The sequence below is a fragment of the Schistocerca piceifrons genome, chromosome 1 (assembly GCF_021461385.2).
Source record: "Schistocerca piceifrons isolate TAMUIC-IGC-003096 chromosome 1, iqSchPice1.1, whole genome shotgun sequence".
Taxonomy (NCBI): domain Eukaryota; kingdom Metazoa; phylum Arthropoda; class Insecta; order Orthoptera; family Acrididae; genus Schistocerca; species Schistocerca piceifrons.
The window spans coordinates 811943522-811965939 of NC_060138.1; the positions used below are offsets into that span (position 1 = coordinate 811943522).

Consider the following 22418-nt stretch of genomic DNA (forward strand, 5'->3'; position numbering starts at 1 on the left):
CCACCGATTCTATATTCTGCTAACATTCATTGGATCTCGACTAATGCGAGCAGCAATGTCGCGATACGATAAACCGCAATCGCGATAGGCTACAATCCGACCTTTATCAAAGTCGGAAACATGATGGTACGCATTTAGCCTCCTTACACGAGGCATCACAACAAAGTTTTGCCAGGCAACACCGGTCTACTGCTGTTTGTGTATGAGAAATCGGTTAGAAACTTTCGTCATGTCAGCACGTTGTAGGTGTCGCCACCGACGGCAACCTTGTGTGAATGCTCTGAAAAGCCAATCATTTTAATATCACAGCATCTTCTTCCTGTCGGTTAAATTTCGCGTCTATAACGCGTCATCTTCGTGGTGTAGCAATTTTAATGGCCAGTAGTGTAAACACTGAACAGAAATGTACTCCGGGAGCTAAACAACCCTTCATCGCTGGAAAAAGTGATGCAACTAGGCCGTCGGATTCTGGAGGGCCTAGGACATCTCGTAAGAAGGAGTCGAAACTTCCTAGAACTTCTCGCATACGGGCTAAGAGGGAAACATCAGCTAGACACATTGAACATCAACACCCTACTAAAGATTGGGAAACTTAAACAATTGACGGATGTGTTAAACAGAAGCAACACAATTATAACAGAAGCAACACAGTCATACCAGCGCTTCAGGAAACCAGATACGCTGGTGAGAACGTATTTGAACCAGAGGGCTACAGGATCTATCAAGGAAAACCGGTCATAAAGAATAAACACAAAGTCATTATGCTTGGAATAACTGTCGTGGGAACAATTTTGGCAGACACTAGAAAATGAGACATCGAAATTATCAAAGCACCACGTAAAACTACTCGTAGGAGACTTCAGCGCACAATTTGGCAGAGAAGAGAAATACAAAGCAGTAACAGGAATTTTCCCGCACACAAACGTAACAATAGGAATGGAGAAAGGCTTATTAACTTCTGCGGACAATTTGACTTAAATCTAATCTCAGCCTTTTTCAAGAAATTACCAAGGAGAAAAGAGAACTGGTCTTCTCCTGATACACATTTAGGCTCAAATCAACTTGATCATGTGGCAATAACCAAAGAAAACCATAGAGAAATTATGGACGTATGGGTTAGAAGAAGACTAGGCATAGATTTAGAACACTTTTTAACAGAAATCAAACCCAAATTTCAACCTAAAAGACCAAATCTTAAAATTAAAATAGTCCATAGAATTGACACAATATTTCTCGTTAAAATGCTTCACGCAAAGAAGATGAGAAACTGCGAAATCAGAGAAGCAATGACAAAAACGGTGAAAGAACTAGAACAACCGCCGGCCAGTGTGGCCGAGCGGTTCTAGGCGCTTCAGTCTGGAACAGCGCTGCTGCCACGGTCGCAGGTTCGAATCCTGCCTCGGACATGGATGTGGTGGTGTCCCTAGGTTAGTTAGGTTTAAGTAGTTCTAAGTTCTAGGGGACTGATGACCTCAGATGTTAAGTCCCATAGTGCTCAGAGCAATTTGAATTTTTGAACTAGAACAACCACAAATAACAAGGAAACATAGGTGGGGAATAAGATACGTGACGAAGTGATCGAGCATAGACTAACTGCTTGGAAAAAAATGGAACTCCTGTAAAAAGGAAAGAAATTGGAACACATTCACCGAGATGAGAAAACAGACATGAAGAAATATTCGAACAGAGGATCGGAAATATGACCAAAAAACGATTAGAGGAAACAGATACAAACTTCAGACAGAACAACACTAGGGACTTCAACAAAGTTTTCAAAGAAGAAAAACGGGTTACAAGCCGATGAGCCTACACTTAAAGAGTCAACAGGCAAACCGATTACCAACGACAAAGACAACTGTGAGTTACTAGCCAAATACTTCAAAAATCTTCTAAACTGCGAGGAACCAACCCAAAGACTAATTTTCAGACAGCCTCAAAAGAGAAAACCCACCTTCAGAACCACCGTCATTGCATCAAATTGAACAATACATTGGCCAGCCGTAAAACAACAGAGCGCCAGCTAAAGACGGCATATTAACAGAGATCTGGAAACTGGAGGGAATCTGGCAGCTGAAACCATTTATGAGGTTATTAAAGATTGCTGGAAGAAAAAAAGAATACCGGACGACAGGAAGCCATAAACCAACCGCTACATAAGAAGGGTGACAGGATAGACACCAACAATTACCGAGGCTTATCTCTCTACTTCCAGTCACTTACAAAATAATGTCCAAGAAGATCAAGCAGAACGCACAATTGGCGAGTACCAAGCAGGGTTCAGAAAAAATAGATTGTGCCCAGAGCAAATTTTTAACTTGAAAACTACCCTCAGGATCAGAGTATTGCGGAACCTTAACACGGTCCTTACATTCATTGATTTCAAGAAAAGCATGCGATTGTGTAGACAGACAGACAGTACTCCTGAAATTGGAAGAAGCAGGTGTCGACAAAATCACCAGAAATTTAGCCGAACAGATACTCACAAACACAATTTCAAAAATTAAATTTCTAGGAGAAGTTTCTGAACCCTTCAGAAGTAACACGGTTGTTCGGCAGGGCAATAGGCCCTAATCAATTCTTTTCAGTCTGGTCTTAGACAAGGTCATGAGAGAGTGGGATAAAGAACCACAAGAGAAAAACATCGAGGGAATCCATCTAGGAGAAGGAAGAGGAAGATATGAGGTGAAATGTCTCACTTTTGCTGACGATATTGCAGCAACTTCAAAGAACATAACACATGCACCGATAAAGGTAGAAACACTTCACAAAACTGTAGCTAAAACCAGATTACTAATGTCATACGAGAAAACAGAATACATTGAACATAAACACATTAGAAAAAAATTATTCAAACGCTGCATGTAAACGTCAAAAGAGTTAAGTTTAAGTATTTGGGAGAATGGATACAATCAAATGGGTGTCCGCCCCGATAGCTGAGTGGTCAGCGTGACGGATTGCCGTCCTATAGGCCCGGGTTCGATTCACCGATGGATCGGGGATTTTCTCCGCCCAGGAACTGGGTGTTGTGCTGTCTTCATCATTTCGTCCCTATCCGGCGCGCAGGTCGCCTAATATGGCGTCGAATGTAATAAGACCAGCACCAAGGCGGCCGGACTTGCCCAGCAAGGGGCCTCCCGGCCAATGACGCCAAACGCTCATTTTCATTTCCATCAAATGGATTAGATAACACAAGTAAGAAAAGATCAAAGAAAATGAAATTAGCATAGAAACTCACCCAGAACCGATATAATAAAAGATCAGTATCATTCTGAGCAAAAATTGAACATTGCGCAACATAATTAAACCGGAAGGATTTTACGGTTACGAATGCGTAACACTGAATTAAAGAGGTGAGCAAGAAGAACTGGAAAAGAAAGGAAAATACTTAGAAGAGTTTTAGGACCACAAAAGAACAAAGATAACAACTGGACGAAGTAAAGAAATGAAGATCTATATAGAAACATAGAAACAGTCAAGGACACAATACGAAAGAAGAGATTAAAATTTAACGGAAAGAATGACAATAGTCTAACGAAGAAAATTTTTAATTTCACTTCCAAATTAAAAGACAGTGCGGGATGGCTGTAAGCGACAAAAAAGACTCGAGAAAACTTAACGTCCCAGAAAACACCATACACAGCAGGGAAAGTTTCAGGCTACTGTCCAGTGCTGCAAAATTTCCTGTCCAACAACGAAATTCACAACCTAGGAGGGTGATGTCAAATGAACAGAGGCAGTCCAACAGGCAACGCATGAAGAAGTTCTGAGAAGATAAAAAGAAAAAGATTGTACCTTTGTCTTAGGTGGTAAGCGGTCTATAAATGGCCAAATTCTGTAATTAAAAAAATGTATTAAACTGCTACACGATCAACGCATACTAAAGAGTATTAAGGAAAAAACCAGGGCAGAGAAGGAAACAATCTCTTTTTGTCTCATTAAAATCTACATTGACTCATTTGACTGGACGTATTTCCGAAACTATACACTTTACAAGGCAGTGGTTTTCGCTGCTTTGTAGTAGTCGTAGTGTTGTGTTCTTGAATTCCTTTGTGAGACTGGAGTGGCGAGTTTCACAAAGAAACTTCGTTTCAATATATTAGATTAGCACAGCAATCAGACGCTGTAGGTAATTTTCAGAAAAATTAGTGACAAAACCAAGAGCCACAATTCATCAGTGAGTAGCCAAAGGTCTTAATGCAAATTTTAAAAATGTGTATTTGTATTCAGCACAAGAAAGTATAGATGGTGGCTGCAATAAGTGCAGTGTAAAGACCCTCAGAGGTTACAAAAGAATGGCTTTTGTGTTTATGACACCTTAGCGGAGAAAATGACAAGGATACCAATATAAATATCGTGATTGTCATTTGGACTGGCGCTGTATGTGAAACGGTAGCTTCTCTCTGTTCTGGTGCAGTAACACTGTCTGAAAGTGAAAGAGTTGTGACGCAACCACGTACTGTCTGTAATTTTTGGGATGGAGACACTAAATTTGAGGAACTATGACGCTTTAGTTACATCTTACAGTGGAGAGGTGGACAGAGAATACTTGAGAAGCTAGCAATGCGTTTCGATAAGACCTCATGAGGTTCTGGAAGGGGGGCATGACAAGAAATAGAAAAGCCAAAGAGACTATAAAAAGGACACTGTTACCCGATAATACTGGTGACGAAGGTGGTCCACAGTATTACGCAGAGTGTTTTTCGTCAGAATCATACGACAAAAGTATGAAATTACTTACAGAAATCTTGAATACCTTTCTCTCAGTTTGTAGATTTTGCACTGTAAGTACTCATTAACTATTCAGTTTAATTCTCTGAAGCTTTTCCATGTTGTTTCATCTGCAAAGTTGCATTTTTATCACTGACATATTCCTCCATCCACTGACAAACAATATCATCAGACTTTGGATTGTTAAAAATGACACGTTTCTGGGAGCATATTTTGTGCTATACTGAAGAAAAGGAGGCGCATTCTACGAGACCATAGCGTATGCCAGTAAAACGTGTCAGTAACAAATAAAGGAGGCGGTAATGCAACTTGCGACTGACAACGAAACATCGTAGGGTTGGTGATTTAAGAAGGTTAGGGGGGATGCAGAAGCATTCCGCCAGAAATGATCTTGGAGAGCGAGTTCGAAAATTTTCGCACTGTCTGAGGGATCACATCTCGTGAGTTAAGGATTTATTTTTACTTATCTATTAATTCCTTTAAGTCCTTATGTGCAGCGTAGGGCTGCAGTAAAGGAGCGCCACCTTGTTCTGTCTTCTGCTAGTATCTTCATCTATTCCCGTCCTATTCCTTGCTGATGGCCTTCTGCTTCAACTGACCGGACCGTCTCCATGTCATTTTGGGCCTGCCTCGTCGCCGTCGTCCTTGCGGGATCCAGTCACGTCCTTCTCTCGCAATACGTTCATTTGGTCTTCTAAGAGTATGGCCTAACCATCTTCTTGCTTCTGATTTGCAGTTCAATTGGATTTTGGTTTGTTCTTTCCCAAAGAGTTTCGTTAGAGATGACATTTGGCCACCTTATACCCAGGATGTTTTTCAGGCATCTGATGTTGAATGTCTGCAGCTTGTGGATTAACTGTTTTGTCACTTTCAATGTTTCACATCCCTAAAGGAGCACAGATTTTACATTACTTTCAAATATCCACAATTTGGTCCTCAGTGATATTTCCTTCGATCTCCAGATAGAGCGTAGAGTTGTCAAAGCTCCACTTGCTTTGTTGATGCGGCTGTTAATGTCCTCTGTTGCACCGCCATCTGGTGTAATCATGCTTCCAAGGTAACAAAACTTATCCACCTTTTCAATTATCTGGCTCCCAAGCTTAAGCTCTGCAGTGCTGTTATCATTTGCCCGCATGTCTTTAGTTTTTTGGGCGTTAATTTTCAACTCAACTTCGCTGCAGATTTCTGATCTTCTAGCTTCTTTTTCATGTCGTTGAGGCCGTGGGATAAAAGGCAAAGGTCATATGCAAAATCTAGGTCTTCTATATGTGTCCCATTGCTCCATTTTATTCCCCTCACTTTATCCTTTGCTTGCGCCATTACAAGATTAAGTACTATGTTAAAAACTATCAGCGAGAGCATGCAGCCTTGCTTAACTCCTGTTTTCACTGCTATTGGATCTGAAAGCAGACCTTGGTGTTGAATCTGTCATGTGTAGTTTTCATACATGCACTTCACGAGAGCTATTATTTTCTTGGGGACTCCAAAAGTTCGCAGTGAACTCCAGATTTTTGTTCTAATTACACTGTCAAATGCCTTTTCAAAGTCTTCAAACAGTATGTAAAGTGGTGACTGGTATTCATATGAATGTTCTGCTATTATTCTCAAGGTGTTTATCTGGTCAATGCAAGAGCGACCTTCCCTAAATCCTGCTTGTTCCCTTCTTATTTTCTTGTCTACATGTGCTTTTATGCTATTTAGGATCCGCAAAGCTATAGTATAAGGTAAATACTTTTGATTTACCCAAATTTATGAAGGAAAACGTAAAATTGGAACGAGGAGAATTCCAGTTTGAAACAAAAGGAGCCATTTCTGCAGTAAAATGGATGTATAACCGTCCAGTCACTTTCCTGTCCTCAATTCATGACCCATGAGAAACAGCCACAGTGAAAAGGAAAAACAAGGGTGGTACTAGTACAGAGATTTCTTGTCCTGAAGTTGTGGCAGAATACAACAAAATAATGCGTGGTGTCGATAAGTTTGATCAATTACGAGAAAGGTATGCTATTGGCAGACGTTCTGTAAAATGGTGGCACAGAATATTTTATTTGCTGGAGGACGTTGCTGCAGTGAACAGTTATATCCTGCGGAAAACAAGTAAAAGAGAAAGTGGACAGCATGATCAGCTCACATACAGGATCCATCTAGCCAGACAACTGAGCGCTGGCTTCTCATCCCAAAAAAGGCGTGGACAAAACCCTGTCCTTGTGGCAAAAAGGAGTAAAGTACCTGAAGATTTTCGTCATGTGGTTGTAGCGGAGCATCAACCCATTTTAGGAGAAACCTACTGGACATGCCGTCATTGTAGTACCAATGCTGCGGAAAAGAGCACTCGCTGTGTTTGTACATATTGTCAAATACCACTTTGCATAGACCCGTCTTTCAGAAAATTTCATGGCAAGTAATTCTGAACAATCATTGTAACAAGAGAAGTAAATTTATCAAATAAATATGACATATATTGAAAAAGCTGTTTTTGTCATTTAACTCCAAGGAAGGGTAGTGGGAAGAATACTTCCCACCTTGTTGTGTGACCTCACTTTCACAGTTGGAGCAAATTTGATATTCTGTATGATAAATACACCTTTCTGTTAGCTACTATCTGCTCTCCATTCATTAGAAAAACTGCTCAACAATTTTGCCCACGAAAGGGTTAAGTAACTCTGGGTTGACGTTGTCCAGGCCTGGAACTTTTCCGTTTTTTATTTGTTGGACAGCTTTGGCGATTTCTGCTCTGGATGGCGCCTCTACGTTAATTGGCATACCTTGTAGGAGAAGACCAAGTGCAGAGATGGAGAGAACATTTTGAGAACGTTCTGAACCGCGAAACCACAGATGACAGTGTAACTCAGCTGAACGTGGATGGGGAAGGAGTTCAGGGTTAATTAATCAAAAATCTAAACGTGGCATCTGACTGGCAAAGTCTCTCTTGCTCCAGAGGAACATTGGAATAGTAGTTATAGTTTGGTATAGTAGAGTGTTATTCGTGTCGGCGCTGACCTGTAGTTGGCAGAGGCGGGCGCGAGGCGCACTTGGTGGTGCGCGACCTGCAGCGACTCGTGCACGTGCAGGGTGACGGCGCGCGTCGGCGCGTCGCACGTCACGTTGATGGCGACGCGGCCCGAGAAGCGGCCGGGCTCCGGGTCGGCGCGCAGGTGCAGCCGGTAGGCGAGCGGCCGCGCGCCGTCGGGCAGGCGGAAGTCCTTGGCGTTGCCGTGCGCTGGGTCGCGCAGGTCCAGTCCGCGCCGCACGCGCTGCTCCTGCCAAACACAACACACAGGCGGTCACGTGACGGGCTGCGGCGGCTGCTGTGTCGTCCGATACCTCGAGTGCAGCGGCAGCTGTCCACACGCAGAAACACGACGTTAAACGTTTTTATTTGCAACTAGTAGAGTCCGCGCAAAATAATGTGGCTGGTAGATGCGCAGTCGGCAGGGCACGCGTGGGGTGAGTGGTGTGGTGGGGGTCATGGGCAGGCGCTGTAGAGGAAATGCCGAGCGCTAGAGGGGAAGTGCCGTTCTAAATTGAAGCTCACACTTTTTAAAAAAAAAAAAATATTAAGTGGAGTCCCTCTACGCCTCCACGTGGACATTTCCATGATGATCATTCAAAAAGATCTGTCCTCTCTGCTTTGGTTAGTATCTAAAAATAATTCCGCTGAAAATGCAGCGATTTATTTTCTCTTGGCTTGTTAATCATTTATAACTTTCAGAGAAGGGTAGTGAGTGGCGAATTTTGAGTAAAATCTACACATTTATCTTGTTCCCATACTAATAGCTGCTTCTTTTGGCAAAACACAGCGGTGTTTACAAAACACAATTGTGAGGAAATTATGAAACAGTGGTTTGTTAAGAACACAGTGGTGTTTACAAAACACAATTGCGAGGGAATTATGAAACAGTGGTTTGTTAAGTTTATTAACTGAGGAACTGAGGTAAAGTAAGGCCAGTAGCGCCCCCTCGGTTAGCCGAGCGGTCTGACGTACGGCTTTCCGGAGTGGGAAGGAGCACCTGGTCCCTGGCACGAATTCCGCCCGGCGGATTTGTGTCGAGGTCTGGTGAGCCGGCCAGCCTGTGGATGGTTTTTAGGCGGTTTTCCATCTGCCCCAGCGAATGCGGGCTGGTTCCCCTTATTCCGCCTCAGCTACACTATGTCGGCGATTGCTGCGCATTCTCCACTTACGCGAGCACCACCATTACTCTCCCACACAAACATAGGGGCTACACTGGTGTAGTATGAGACGTTCCCTGGTGGAGAGGGGGGGGGGGGGTGGGCGAACCGCACAATAACCCTGGGTTCGGTGTGCGGCGGCCGGCGGAGGGGTGAAGTGGACTGCAGTAGTCGTCGTGGGGTAGTGGACCACTGTGGCTGCGGCAGTAACGGAGGCTCTCCGACGTTTCTAGGTCCCTGGTCAACATACAACATACAACAAGGCCAGTAGCTGATGAAAAAGCACGTGCTCGGTACAAAATAAAAGTGTAATGTCTCAAATTATGTTGTTCCAAAACCCATAGCATTTCTCGTTTCACCAGTTATAGACAGCTTTAAAAATTAAATTCTTTCATTAAAAAAATTGTAGTTAGTGGAATAACAAGGCAGATAATAAAGTTTTGCGGAATAAACGTATGGCAAGATACTCTTCTCTGTGTGTGCTATCATATCCCAAAATCTTTTTTCGATCGTTTATGAAATATGAGGACTGTTGTGGATATTTCACTCTGGTTTTATCGTTGGCGCGGTGCGATCGCAAATGAGTTTGGTACATTAGATCAATTTTCTCGAGATTGGTGGCAGATAGAGACCTCCACCCTTATCTCAAGGAAAATTCGATATGTTAGCTAAATTTCGTATGCAGCAAAATACTATATAACATGCAATAAACGATATTTATTTTTCATTGCAAACTCTTTCTAATTCCTTGCAGTGTCTTACTTCCATATAAATATCACAGTAACTATGACCATTAACAATATGATGGTCAAATCATGACGAACTTGACACAGAAGTATAAGGAACGCAAAAATGAAATTTTTTACCGAATAATTTCTGTAAAATTGTTTGAGAAAGGTTGCGGGGCGTGCGCCTCGATTCTGTCATCTCCGACCGGCCGAAATGTGGTAAATACTGACGGCCTCCTCTTCTGAACAAAAGAATGAACTCCCCCAGCGCTTTGGAAGAAAAGTGGTCACTGCACATCGGCCACAATATTCTGCGTGGACTCTTGTACTTTGTGAGTTTCGTTTTATTGGTGAATAATATCGTCTGTGGTCTGGAACTAAACTTCTAAGGGACAGTCAAATGAAAACGAGACAAACTGGAAGAAAGTAAGTAAACAGCTTATTATTTCAAATATACTGCCACAGCTGTCAATACATCTATGAGACAAGACGGTCTTTACGTTCATAGAAAAGTGTTCGCGGTTGGTTAAGGAGCCATAATTGTACCCAGGCATGCCCCTCTTCGAAGCAAATCGACGACCACAAGTGGGTGGGTGCACATGTTGCCTATGTTGTTTCGAGTACGCTGGCGAAGTTTCCCTGGGATGCCACTACATATTTTCCATACAGTCCTGATCTCTACCCATTAGATTTTCATATTTTTGGAGCCCTGAAGAAAGACATTCGTGGCTATGGACGAAGGGGTGCAAGCCTGGGTACAGTCATGGTTCCGTAGTCAACCATGAACGGTTTTCGACGAAGGCATTGACCGTCTTGAGTCACAGTGGGATAAATGTATTAAAATTATGGCGTTTACTCTTGAAATCATGAACAGTTTACTTACTGCTAGTTTTCATTTGACTGACCCTTATATTTACAATTTTGGTTTGATTCTAGATTTAAAAACAGTTCGCTGCAGATCATATAGAAGGGTGCTATTTTATTACGGAATTTTTCTGGGATTTCCACTTTCCTGTGAAAGTGTCGTATGCTTGCACATTTCAGGGTTTGCAATTCATGCTTTTAGTGTAATTTCACATTGCCTTGCAGCACTACATTTTTCTTGGAGTGAAACAAGACAAAATATTGCATCAACAGTGTTTATTTACGTTCTCCTGGGAGAAAATATGTCTTATGTTTTTTATGCCTGCACACATCAACAGAGATTTATCATCACCCCTCTATTACGAAATTCATCCCACAGTAAACAAAAATTGGCTGTGAGGGGTGCTTGTGTATTTATTTGCAACTGTCCCGATCACCAAGCAAAAAACGGCATTTGTGTAACGACAAAATAGTCCGTTTTCCAGAGGGGAGGGGGGAGGGAGAAGGTTCACAGCGCTCCTGACCAACGTGAGTAAGCGGCGGAACGTCCCCTTGCTCGGATGCAGCCTTGAATCCGCCGTGCCCTACCATCGTTGAGCTCGTAAAGGCAGCTTTCGTCCAAGTTGCCCCACTCTCCAACGGCGGTTCTGCGTAAGTCGCGCAGTCGACGTCCAAAAACGGCCCGTCTGAATCGATCCCACACAGGTTCGATTGGTTTCATGTCCGGAGAACAGTCAGGCCACTTCATTCTGGTGATCCTAACATGAGGAAGGAATGTGTTCAGGACAAGAGCCCGGTTAGAACACGATTTATCAGCGAAGATGCAATTGTCACCAAAATGTTGGTGATACGGTGCCACTATTGGCGGCAGAATGTCGTCAAAAAATGGTTCAAATGGCTCTAAGCACCATGGGACTTAACATTTGAGGTCATAAGTCCCCTAGACTTGGAACTACTTAAACCTACCTAACCTAAGGACATCACACGCATCCATGCCCGAGGCAGGATTCGAACCTGCGACCGTAGCAGCCACGTGGTTCCGGACTGAAGCACGTAGAACCGCTCGGCCACAGCGGCCGGCCCAGAATGTCGTCCCTGTGCCGTAGAGGAGGCAGGTTATCATCAACAACCACGAGAGATTTTGGGTGGAGGGTCTGAATCAGAGGCTGAGACGGTTCTGCGACCATGTGGGCTGCAGATTCCTCGACTTGCGCCATAGGGTGGTGGGGTTTCGGGTTCCGCTGGATAGGTCAGGAGTCCACTACACGCAACAAGCGGCTACACGGGTAGCAGGGGTTGTGTGGCGTGGGCTGGGCGGTTTTTTAGGTTAGATGGCCTTGGGCAAGTACAGAAAGGGCAACAGCCTCAACGGGTGCAGGGCAAAGTCAGGAGATGCGGGGACCTAGCAGCAATCGGTATTGTAATTGTAAACTGTAGAAGCTGCGTTGGTAAAGTACCGGAACTTCAAGCGCTGATAGAAAGCACCGAAGCCGAAATCGTTATAGGTACAGAAAGCTGGTTGAAGCCAGAGATAAATTCTGCCGAAATTTTTACAAAGGTACAGACGGTGTTTAGAAAGGATAGATTGCATGCAACCGGTGATGGAGTGTTCGTCGCTGTTAGTAGTAGTTTATCCTGTAGTGAAATAGAAGTGGATAGTTCCTGTGAATTATTATGGGTGGAGGTTACACTCAACAACCGAGCTAGGTTAATAATTGGCTCCTTTTACCGACCTCCCGACTCAGCAGCATTAGTGGCAGAACAACTGAGAGAAAATTTGGAATACATTTCACATAAATTTTCTCAGCATGTTATAGTCTTAGGTGGAGATTTCAGTTTACCAGATATAGACTGGGACACTCAGATGTTTAGGACGGGTGGTAGGGACAGAGCATCGAGTGACATTATACTGAGTGCATTATCCGAAAATTACCTCGAGCAATTAAACAGAGAACCGACTCGTGGAGATAACATCTTGGACCTACTGATAACAAACAGACCAGAACTTTTCGACTCTGTATGTACAGAACAGGGAATCAGTGAATATGGAAGTTGGTAGGAATATAAAAAAAGGGAGGAAGGTTCATCTGTTAAGCAAGAGTAATAGAAGGCAGATTTCAGACTACCTAACAGAGCAAAACGAAAATTTCTGTTCCGACACTGACATTGTTGAGTGTTTATGGAAAAAGTTCAAGGCAATCGTAAAATGCGTTTTAGACAGGTATGTGCCGAGTAAAACTGTGAGGGACGGGAAAAACCCACCGTGGTACAACAGCAAAGTTAGGAAACTACTGCGAAAGCAAAGAGAGCTACACTCTAAGTTTAAACGCAGCCAAAACCTCTCAGACAAACAGAAGCTAAACGATGTCAAAGTTAGCGTAAGGAGGGCTATGCGTGAAGCGTTCAGTGAATTCGAAAGTAGAATTCTATGTACCGACTTGACAGAAAATCCTAGGAAGTTCTGGTCTTACGTTAAATCAGTAATTGGCTCGAAACAGCATATCCAGACACTCCGGGATGATGATGGCATTGAAACAGAGGATGACACGCGTAAAGCTGAAATACTAAACACCTTTTTCCAAAGCTGTTTCACAGAGGAAGACCGCACTGCAGTTCCTTCTCTAAATCCTCGCACAAACGAAAAAATGGCTGACATCGAAATAAGTGTCCAATAATAGAAAAGCAACTGGAATCACTCAACAGAGGAAAGTCCACTGGACCTGACGGGATACCAATTCGATTCTACACAGAGTACGCGAAAGAACTTGCCCCCCTTCTAACAGCCGTGTACCGAAAGTCTCTTGAGGAACGGAAGGTTCCAAATGATTGGAAAAGAGCACAGGTAGTCCCAGTCTTCAAGAAGGGTCGTCGAGCAGATGCGCAAAACTATAGACCTATATCTCTGACGTCGATCTGTTGTAGAATTTTAGAACATGTTTTTTGCTCGAGTATCATGTCGTTTTTGGAAACCCAGAATCTACTCTGTAGGAATCAACATGGATTCCGGAAACAGCGATCGTGTGAGACCCAACTCGCTTTATTTGTTCATGAGACCCAGAAAATATTAGATACAGGCTCCCAGGTAGATGCTATTTTTCTTGACTTCCGAAGGCGTTCGATACAGTTCCGCACTGTCGCCTGATAAACAAAGTAAGAGCCTACGGAATATCATACCAGCTGTGTGGCTGGATTGAAGAGTTTTTAGCAAACAGAACACAGCATGTTGTTATCAATGGAGAGACGTCTACAGACGTTAAAGTAACCTCTGGCGTGCCACAGGGGACTGTTATGGGACCATTGCTTTTCACAATATATATAAATGACCTAGTAGATAGTGTTGGAAGTCCCATGTGGCTTTTCGCGGATGATGCTGTAGTATACAGAGAAGCTGCACCATTAGAAAATTGTAGCGAAATGCAGGAAGATCTGCAGCGGATAGGCACTTGGTGCAGGGAGTGGCAACTGACCCTTAACATAGACAAATGTAATATATTGCGAATACATAGAAAGAAGGATCCTTTATTGTATGATTATATGATAGCGAAACAAACACTGGTAGTAGTTACTTCTGTAAAATATCTGGGAGTATGCGTTCGGAACGATTTGAAGTGGAATGATCATATAAAGTTAATTGTTTGTAAGGCTGGTGCCAGGTTGAGATTCATTGGGAGAGTCCTTAGAAAATGTAGTCCATCAACAAAGGAGGTGCTTGCAAAACACTCGTTCGACCTATACTTGAGTATTGCTCATCAGTGTGGGATCCGTACCAGATCGGGTTGACGGAGGAGATAGAGAAGATCCAAAGAAGAGCGGCACGTTTCGTCACAGGGTTATTTGGTAACCGTGATAGCGTTACGGAGATGTTTAGCAAACTCAAGTGGCAGACTCTGCAAGAGAGGCGCTCTGCATCGCGGTGTAGCTTGCTCGCCAGGTTTCGAGAGGGTGCGTTTCTGGATGAGGTATCGAATATATTGCTTCCCCCTACTTATACCTCCCGAGGAGATCACGAATGTAAAATCAGAGAGATTAGAGCGCGCACGGTGGCTTTCAGACAGTCGTTCTTCCCGCGAACCATACGCGAGTGGAACAGGAAAGGGAGGTAATGACAGTGGCACGTAAAGTGCCCTCCGCCACACACCGTTGGGTGGCTTGCGGAGTATAAATGTAGATGTAGATGTAGGTGTAGTGCCAGCCCAGGCCATCACTCTACCACCAACTTTTTGCATATGTGGAACACATTATTAGAGGCGTTCGATATTACGGGTTGTCTCCAAACACGTTGTCTGCGATTTTCAGGATGCAAACAGATCCGAGTTTCGTCCATAAATCCTTGGACGTCTATTCTGCATTATTTCTTGCCCATTTGTAACGCAGCCCCTGGTGTGTTAGTGTACTACGTGATGCTCGCCATGATAGTTGGGAATGGAGATCGGCTTCATGCAATAGTCTCCTACCAGTCTGATGCGATACATGACGTCCAGCGGCCTCTTCGAACGCCGAATTCAGTTCAGGAGCACTTAGCCCACGGTTTCTTTCATTCAAAAGTCTTAGATATCGGTCATACTGTGCACCTGTCGAACGTGGACGGCCTGTGTGGTGTTAAGTCCTCAACACTGCCTTTTAACTTGAACTGATTCTACGTCCGCACCACATCACTTCGACTCCGTTGCACATGTCGGGCAACTTCCGTGGCTGACAAGCCTTCTGCGCGTAACATGACGATTCGAACCCGATCATTGATCTCAATTGCCCTTCGCGTCGTAATGGATGGTTACTCTTTTGTTCCACAGACGTCTTTAATGCATCCCTACTGGTGCTTTGCTTATAACTGAAGTATTGCAATCCATTCAAGTGCGGCGTTCTACCTGTGGGTAACGCTCATGATAACTGTGTTAGAGGTGACATTCCGAGCGGTACAAGAGCAGTCGCAATAGCTATGCAGGGCGTATCGAAGTGATGCAAAACTTTCGTTGATGTATGTGGGACTGCCAACTTATTTGCTGGTTCTGACTTTCACTTTGTCTACAAATGTCCTTTTTATTTGTGATTTGCTATATGCGCACTATGTCTTTTTTATGCCAATTAGACTTTATTTAAATGTGTAAGTGATATGAAGAAGCAGTGTGGTGGTTAATGAATAAAATGCAGAGTGAATGAAGGGAGGACCAAACATTAGTTCATGGTAGTAAACAGTGAATGTAAAGTAGGGGAACTGAGATTGGGTTGAGAATGAGACAGAGATTCTTAAATCACATACTAGACTCTAAGGCGTCCTTAGGAGTAGATACACACTCAGATAACAAAGGGGGGGGGGGGAGGGATAATAGCTGGGATATAGAGGTGAAATGGAAGGAGGAGAGCGAATCTGCAAGACAAGACACAGTGCAGAAAGGTAATTGTTTTTCGTACCTTTGTAAAATGTGCAAGTGGAAGTCAGACAAAATTTACTCCTATACGTTTTATAAAGAGCTGTTTTTACATCTGAAGGTCAACCAATGCAGTAAACATGTTTCTTTCCAAGCCAGTGACGACGTTTCAGGTTAATAAAACGAAAAGGTAACGATCCACGGGTCGGAGCATGGAGTAATCAGAAGTCGAAATGTGGTAGAAGAGATAGAAAAATCTAGAAAGCTAAAGGCAAAGGCCCAGTCTAGATACAGTGGTTTCAGTGAACTAAGAAAATGGTTCAAATGGCTCTGAGCACTATGAGGTCATCAGTCACCTAGAACTTAGAACAACTTAAACCTAACGACATCACACACATCCATTCCCGAGGCAGGATTCGAACCTGCGACCGTAGCGGTCGCCCGGTTCCAGACTGAAGCACCAAGAACCGCTCGGCCACAGAGGCCGGCAGTGAACTAAAAGGAAAAGAATATAACGTAACTTAGTTACCGGAATGTAGTATAATATCAGCTGCTGCAGGAAACGGTAAAATAGGAGTAGGATTCGTTGTGAATAGGAAGTCAGTTATTGTGAACAGTTCAGTGTTGGGATTATTCTCATCAGAATCGATAATAAACCAGCATCAACAACAGTAGCTTGGTTGTGCAAGCTGACGTCACTAGCAGAAAATGAAAAAAATAGAGGAAGTATTTGAGAACATTAAAGGGTTAATTCAGTACGTAAAGACAGGTAAAATGTACTCATCATGGGGGTTGCAACGCTATAGTAGGGAAGGAATAGAAGACTGAGTTACGAGAGTATAAGGACTTGGTACTGGTAATGAGAAAAAAGACAGACTAATTAAGTTCTGCAATAAATTTCAGCTAGTAATATCAAATACACTGATCGGAAATCACAAGAGGAGGACGCATACTTGGAAAAGACCTGGAGAGACAGAAAGTTACCAACTGGATTACAGCGTGGCGAGACAGAGATTCTTAAATCACATACTAGACTCTAAGGCGTCCTTAGGAGTAGATACACACTCAGATAACAACTTAGTAATGATGAAGAGTAGGCTGAAGTACAAGAGAATCATCAGGAAGTATCAGTGAGTAAGGAAGCGGGACGCCTAGGTACTGAGGTACTGAGGTACTGAGGAATGGTGATGTGCGTTTGAAGTTCTCTGAAGCTGTAGATATTGTCATAATGAATAACACATTAGGCGGTACAGCTGAAGAGGAACAGACATTTCCAAAGAGAGCAATCAAAACAGCTGGACAGATAAATATAGGCAGAAGGGAATTAATTGTGGAAGAACTTGGGTAATAGAAGAAATACTTCAATTGAACATTGAACAATCCTACAAAATAAGTCACTTAGGAAGAGCAGGAAATGTAAGGCGGAAGGACTACAGGAAAAATGTGAAGAAATCAAAGAAGAAATGGTCACTTTGAAGAACTTATTCAGCATATAAAAAGTCAAAACAACCCTTGGCGAAATTAGAAGAAAGGACGAGAACAATAATAGTGCAATGACAATTCCACTATTAAGCATCGAGCAGATGGGTCGAAAGACCACATCGAAGAGCTCTTCGATGAGTAGAGCTTGTCTGATGTGATTCAGGAAGAAATGGGAGTACGATGTGAAATACGTAGGGGATCTAATGTTAGAGTTTAACAGAGTTTAGGAAGACCTGAAATCAATTAAGACAGAAGCGATTGATAGCATTCCTTAGTCTTTTCTAAAATAGTTGTTGGGGAAGTGGCAGTGAAAAGACAATTCAGGTTGATGTTTTCAATCTATGAGACTGGAGACACGCCATCAGACGTTCGGATAAATGTCATCCACACAATTATGAAAATAGCAAGAGAAGGTAACTCCGAGACTTATCGCACATTCAGCTTAACAACCCACGCATACCAGCTGCTGACAAGAATAACATAGAGAAGGATTGAAAGGAAAACAAAGGTAAAGGCACGAGAGAGGCAGTTCTGACGTTGCGGTTGATAATGGTAGCAAAATTTAAGAAAAATCATAACACGTTCATAGGATTCGTTGACCTAGAAAAAGCCTTCGAAACTATAAAATAGTTCAAGATGTTTAGAAATTCTGCGAAAAATAGGAGTCAGCTATAGGAAAAGACGGATGTAGAAGAACCAAGAGCGAACAATAAGACTGGAAGTCCAAGATCGAAGAACACGGACTAAAAAAGCTGTACCACAAAGATGCTGCCTTTCGCCACTACTGTCCATTCGTCACATCGAAGAAGCAAGGACGGAAATAAAAAAAGTATAAAAGTGGGATTAAAATTCAGGCTGCAAGGACATCAATGATAGTTTCATTGCTATCCTGAGTGAAAATGACGAAGAATTACAGGGCCTGTTGACTAGAGTGGCATAAAGAGTACAGCATATAGACTGAGATTAAAGCTAAGGTAAACGAAAGTAATGAGGGTAGATGGAATAAGAACAGCGAGAAACTTAACATCAAATTTTGCGATCACGCAGTAGACGAAGAAATTCTGCCATCTTGGAAGGAAGATAACACATGATGGACGAAAAAAAGGACACAAAAGTATATTAGTACAAGCGAGGAGGATATGGATGGACAAAGTGTACTATATCAAAAACAGAACTTAACCTGAGAAATAAATTTATCAGAATTTGGGGCACGTCATTGTATGATATTGAATGATGGACTGCATGGAGACCGGAAAAGAAGAGAATCGACGACTTTGTGATGTAGTGCTATAAAAGAATGTTGAAAATTATGTGGACTGTAGGGGCAGACAGGTATTGGAATATATGCAACTGAGGATGTTGGGATAAGTGCTACACTGAGATGAAGAGGTTGGGAGAGGAGAGGACGTTGTGGAGAGGTGCATATGCCAGTCGAAGAATTGGTCAGACAAAAAAATAAATTGAATTCCTCATAACGCTGCAGCCGCTTGTGATAATTACATCATTCAATTTCATGACTGTTCAAGTGCAAGTTATGTCTGCTGTATGAATGCTAAAATTATGTCTGCTGTATGGATGCTATAACATAAACCAACAAATATTACATAAAATGGTTGCCACCGCCAAATTCAATGTATGTACTAGAACGTCGCGTGCACTTTTGCTACACTCTCCGTAATACACCAGTTGTTCCGCGCGGTCTAACGCGCTGCTTCCCGAGCGGGAAGGCGTGCCGGTCCACGGCACGAATCCGGCTGGCGGATTTTTGTCGAGGTCCGGTGTGCCAGCCAGCCTGTGGATGGCTTTTAAGGCGGTTTTCCGTCTGCCTCGGCGAATGCGGGCTGGTTCCCCTTATTCCGCCTCAGTTACACTATGTCGGCGATTGCTGCGCAAACACTGTCTCCAGGTAAGTGTACTCCATAATTACTCTACCACGCAAACACTTTCGGTACACTCGTCTGGTATGAGACGTTCCTGGAGGAAGGAAAGGGGGGGGGGGGGGCGGGTCGACTGGGGGCCGAACCGCACAAAAACCCTGGGTTCGGTGTGAGTTGGCGGTGGTGTGGATGGACTGCTGTGGCCTGTTGTGAGGTTGTGGACCACTGTGGGCTACGGCGGGACGAAGCCTCTCCGTCATTTCTAGGTCTCCCGTTCAATACACAATACACGCCCCTATTGTTCAGAGAGACAGCAAGCTCCGAAAATTAATCATCCGTTACTACTGGAGTCTCATATGCCAGTGATTTTATGTAACCCTGTAATAGGAAGAAACGCACCGGAATGAGGTCTGGTGGTCACTGGACGAGGCCATTTCTTGTTTAGATCCACATGAGCATTCTGACTGTCGTGATGAAACCATATGCTCTCGTGGACAGAGTAAGAGAGTGTCCATCACTTGTGTCAGCATATCACGAATGAAAAAGGAGTAACATGCACTATTAAAACCGGGAGGCCGCAGATATGATCTGTTAATTTATCTTATTCAACAACGGCTCATACATACTGATCTGCTAAAACATTATGGCCATTCCGAACTGCGACAATGAATGCCACTTGCGATAGTTGCAGCCACGTGTTGCGGAGAGGACACGAATGGGGATTCTTTCTAGCGACGATACGGGCCACAAATGGGGAAATCCATTGACATCAGCGACTTTGACAAAGGCAGATTGTTATGGCTCGTCGCCTGGGTACGAGCGTCTCGAAAACGGAACTCCTGGTCGGCTGTTCGCGTGCTACTGTCGTGAGACAGGATGACAAGTGGTTGAAGGATGGTGAAACCAACAATAGGTGACAAGGTGTAGCACGCCCCTCCCTTATGACAGAAACTGTAGGATGGACACCTGTCCACTCTGTAGTCTGTGGCAATGTAGGAACGAGATCATCGAGATTGGATGGTGGATCAATAGAAACGTGTCGCTTGATCGGATAAATGATGTTTCTTTTTGCACCGGATCGATGGTCCTGTCCGGTTACGCCGTCATTCAGGCGAAAGGCTTCTCGAAATGTGCACCGCACCATGGACGCTTATTGATGAGTACAATATTATGATATCTATAATATCATTCGATGTAAAGAAGGGACCAAGCTGTAGACTACGTCACCGTGACTGCAAACCACCAACATTCCATCATGCTTTATGTCTTCCCTCTTGCCCACGGGCGATTTCATCTTCCAGGATAACTATTAGGGTCACAAGTTCAGAATAGTGCTACAGTGATTAGAAGTGCTTAATAGTGAACTCCCATTGCTATCTTACCTGCCAAATTCACCTGATGCGAATCCAACTGAACACATCTGGGACGCTATCTAACGCCAGCACCGAATCGACAAACCATAGGCCAGCAGTTCACGGGACTGCGTAGACATTTGTTGCCATATAGCTCTCGAAACTTGTCAGAGGCTTCATGCCACGCAGAATCGCTCTCGCACGGCGTTCCATAGATGGACCTACACTCTATTAAGCAAGTGGTCGTGATGTTTTGGCTCTTCAGCGTGTGTTACGTACAGTGTACATAGAATATAATTACATAAAAACATAGAAAATAACATATAATGTAACGAATGCAGATCACTGCAATGTATTGGCTATTAAATACCTCATACTGTGTGGTAATGGTTATTCACAATGCGCACTGTCAGCCATATTATGTATCTTCGATATGTACTCATATCCTGTAATACTAAAACTGGCTTATAACACAAGAAATATGTGCTTTCGATGATGACATGTCACTTAGACAGGTCAGCTATGGTGTAACATATCAACATGCAACTGACAACAGTCACGAAGCAGAAATCATGAGTGTCTGAAGTAAATGAATGGTAATTTACTGTAAAACTGGGGAAATTTCTCGCATAAAGTTCTATATGACTGTGATCCCCTACGACGCGGGAATAATGTACAATTATGTCATTGCGCATGGCATATTCCGGCTAGTGTACTGGCTTAAAAAGGGACTAGGAATGCCGGCCAAAATGGCCGTGCGGTTCTAGGCGCTTCAGTCCGGAACCGTGCTGCTGCTACGGTCGCAGGTTCGAATCCTGTCTCGAGCATGGATGTGTGTGATGTCCTTAGGTTAGTTAGGTTTAAGTAGTTCTAAGTCTAGGGGACTGATGACCTCAGATGTTAAGTCCCATAGTGCTCAGAGCCATTTGTACCATTTGACTACGAAAAGTACATTTTTTGGCCTTAAAACACAGTCTTTCACAGTCCGATAAAGTTCCACCTTTTCCTCGTAACAAAAGTACCACTTTCTTCGAGGTTAGAAATACAGTAACGGGAAAAAAATTGGAAATTTGTGGTAAAGACTATGGGACCAAACTGCTGAGGTCATCGGTCCCTAGGCTTACGCACTACTTAATCTAACTTAAACTAACTTCCGCTAAGGCCAACACACACACCTATGCCCGAGGGAGTACTCGAACCTTCGACGAGGGGAGCCGCATGAACTGTGACCAGACGCCTAAGACCGCATCGCTACCCCGCGCAGCAACGGGAAAAAATCACAATACCAAAAAATAATTAACGCACAGTAATGAAATTTCGAGAATACGTTCGTCAAAGTAACATATTTAAGTGCTTAACATTACAAGATCACAGGTTAATGTAACCGCGAGATAAGCCATTGCAAATGTGAAATACGGGTACAGTAATAACAGGTGCCACCGCCAGAATGTTAGATGAAAGCACGCAAACGTCCAGGCATTGTGTTGTACAGGTGCCGCATGTCAGTTCGTTGTATGGAGTTCCATACCTTTTGGTCCTACAGGGATGGTTAATGCGCTTTATGAGTGATGCTGGAGTTGTCATCCGATAATATCCCATATGTGCTCGATGAGTGACAGATCTGGTGATCGAGCAGGGTAAAGCAGCATGTCGACACTATGTATAGCATGTTGGGTTACAACAATAATATATAGGTGACGTTATCCTGTTGGAAAACACGACCTGGAATGCTGTTCATCAATGGCAGCACGGTAGATCGAGTCACCAGATTCACGTACAAATTTGGAGTCAGGGTGCGTGGAATAACCAAGAGAGTGCTCCAGACCATAATTCCAGGTGTAGGGCTAGGGT

The 22418-nt window shown here is 43.4% G+C and overlaps 1 protein-coding gene across 1 annotated transcript in view; it reads right to left on the reverse strand.

Annotated features, from left to right (window-relative positions):
- The window catches only part of LOC124789873 (aminopeptidase N-like), a 244663-nt gene that overhangs the window by 190475 nt on the left and 31770 nt on the right, over positions 1–22418 (reverse strand). Inside the window, exon 2 of the mRNA XM_047257391.1 lies at positions 7729–7988. Within this exon, the coding sequence (XP_047113347.1) occupies positions 7729–7988 (260 nt within the window). The remainder of the gene's footprint in view (positions 1–7728; positions 7989–22418) is intronic.